This window comes from Natator depressus, chromosome 5, assembly GCF_965152275.1.
Source record: "Natator depressus isolate rNatDep1 chromosome 5, rNatDep2.hap1, whole genome shotgun sequence".
Lineage (NCBI taxonomy): Eukaryota > Metazoa > Chordata > Testudines > Cheloniidae > Natator > Natator depressus.
In genome coordinates this window covers 111,172,737-111,173,969 of record NC_134238.1, presented here as the reverse complement: position 1 = coordinate 111,173,969, position 1,233 = coordinate 111,172,737, and the positions used below count along the sequence as shown (strand labels likewise).

Below are 1,233 nucleotides of genomic sequence, written 5' to 3'. Positions count from 1 at the left end.
ATGATCCGCACGACTTTGCTGCAATTTTGCCTCGTGCTGCTCTTCTCCAGTGAAATCTCATGTCTGGACTGTAACAGGCTGCATGTTCTACAAACCAGAATGAACAGCGAGAGTTTTGAGCGTCTGGAGAAAATGGGTGGCAACTTTCCCATCCAATGTCTAAATGAAGGGACAGCTTTCAAGCCCAGAGATATCCTCAAGCTCCGACTGTCCCACCAAGAGAATGCCAAGGTAGCCATCCAGCAGATCCTCCAAGAGCTTTTCCATATCTTTAACAACAATCTCACCCAAGCTGCCTGGAATGGGACTTCCATAAAGGAATTCCAGAATGGACTTCACCAGCAGATTGAGAAGCTGGAGACGTGTTTGAGTGCTGAGATGGAAAAGGAGGTAACCTACCCAGGCAATGAGAACCTCCTGCTCACCAGCCTCAAACTGAAGAGATACTTCCAGACAATAGAGGATTTCCTGAAAGAAAAGCAATACAGCCGGTGTGCCTGGGAGATCATCCGTGTGGAAATATCCAGATGTTTCCTCATGCTCGACAAACTCACCAAGAGACTTGAAAATGAAGGTACCATCTTTTCTTTTTTCCTAGAAAAACTCAAATAATATTATTTGAATAAAACAGCTGGTGAAAGATGGCTGATAGGGTTATAACTCCTAATACGTTGGGCCCAATCTTTCTCCCACAGTAATTTTATGCATACAGCTATTTCAAACGCGTGCTCCAATCTTTTCAGAGTAGCATATAATTTAGTGCTTCTCTACCACACACAACATTCTATATGAAAAATAGACAAATATATCATAACTGCTAACTACAGACAAAATATTGTTAAGTGATAACTAACTATGCCAAATAGAAAAGAACAGTGAGACACCCCCTTTCAACAACTGCCTCGTTAGACAACGTTCCAGTTAGGACACCAGAAAACGGGGGGTCTGTGTTCACACACTTCTATCCCATCAACTCATTTTGCACTTAGGGACAGCTGAGGGTTCTTATTCTGCTTTTCTTTCTTTTGTTTACCGCTAAATTCAACAGCTTTAGTAACAACAAATTGTGACAAGATGACAAGTGCACTAAGGCTCAGGATTTAGGATTTGACATCTGGTTAGAAAAAGATGGCCTCTATTTGGCATTTGAATCTCTCCATGTTTGAACCATTCCCCTTTTTCATTCCAGCACGTGATGCTGCCAATAATGATGCTATGAAAACAGCTGAATGA

The 1,233-nt window shown here is 41.9% G+C and overlaps 1 protein-coding gene across 1 annotated transcript; it reads left to right on the top strand.

The window, feature by feature from the left end:
* LOC141987975 (interferon beta-like) lies at window positions 1-1,233 on the top strand. Its single transcript, XM_074953803.1, has 2 exons — window positions 1-574; window positions 1,190-1,233. The coding sequence occupies exons 1-2, from the start codon at window positions 1-3 to the stop codon at window positions 1,231-1,233; spliced, it is 618 nt and encodes a 205-aa protein (XP_074809904.1).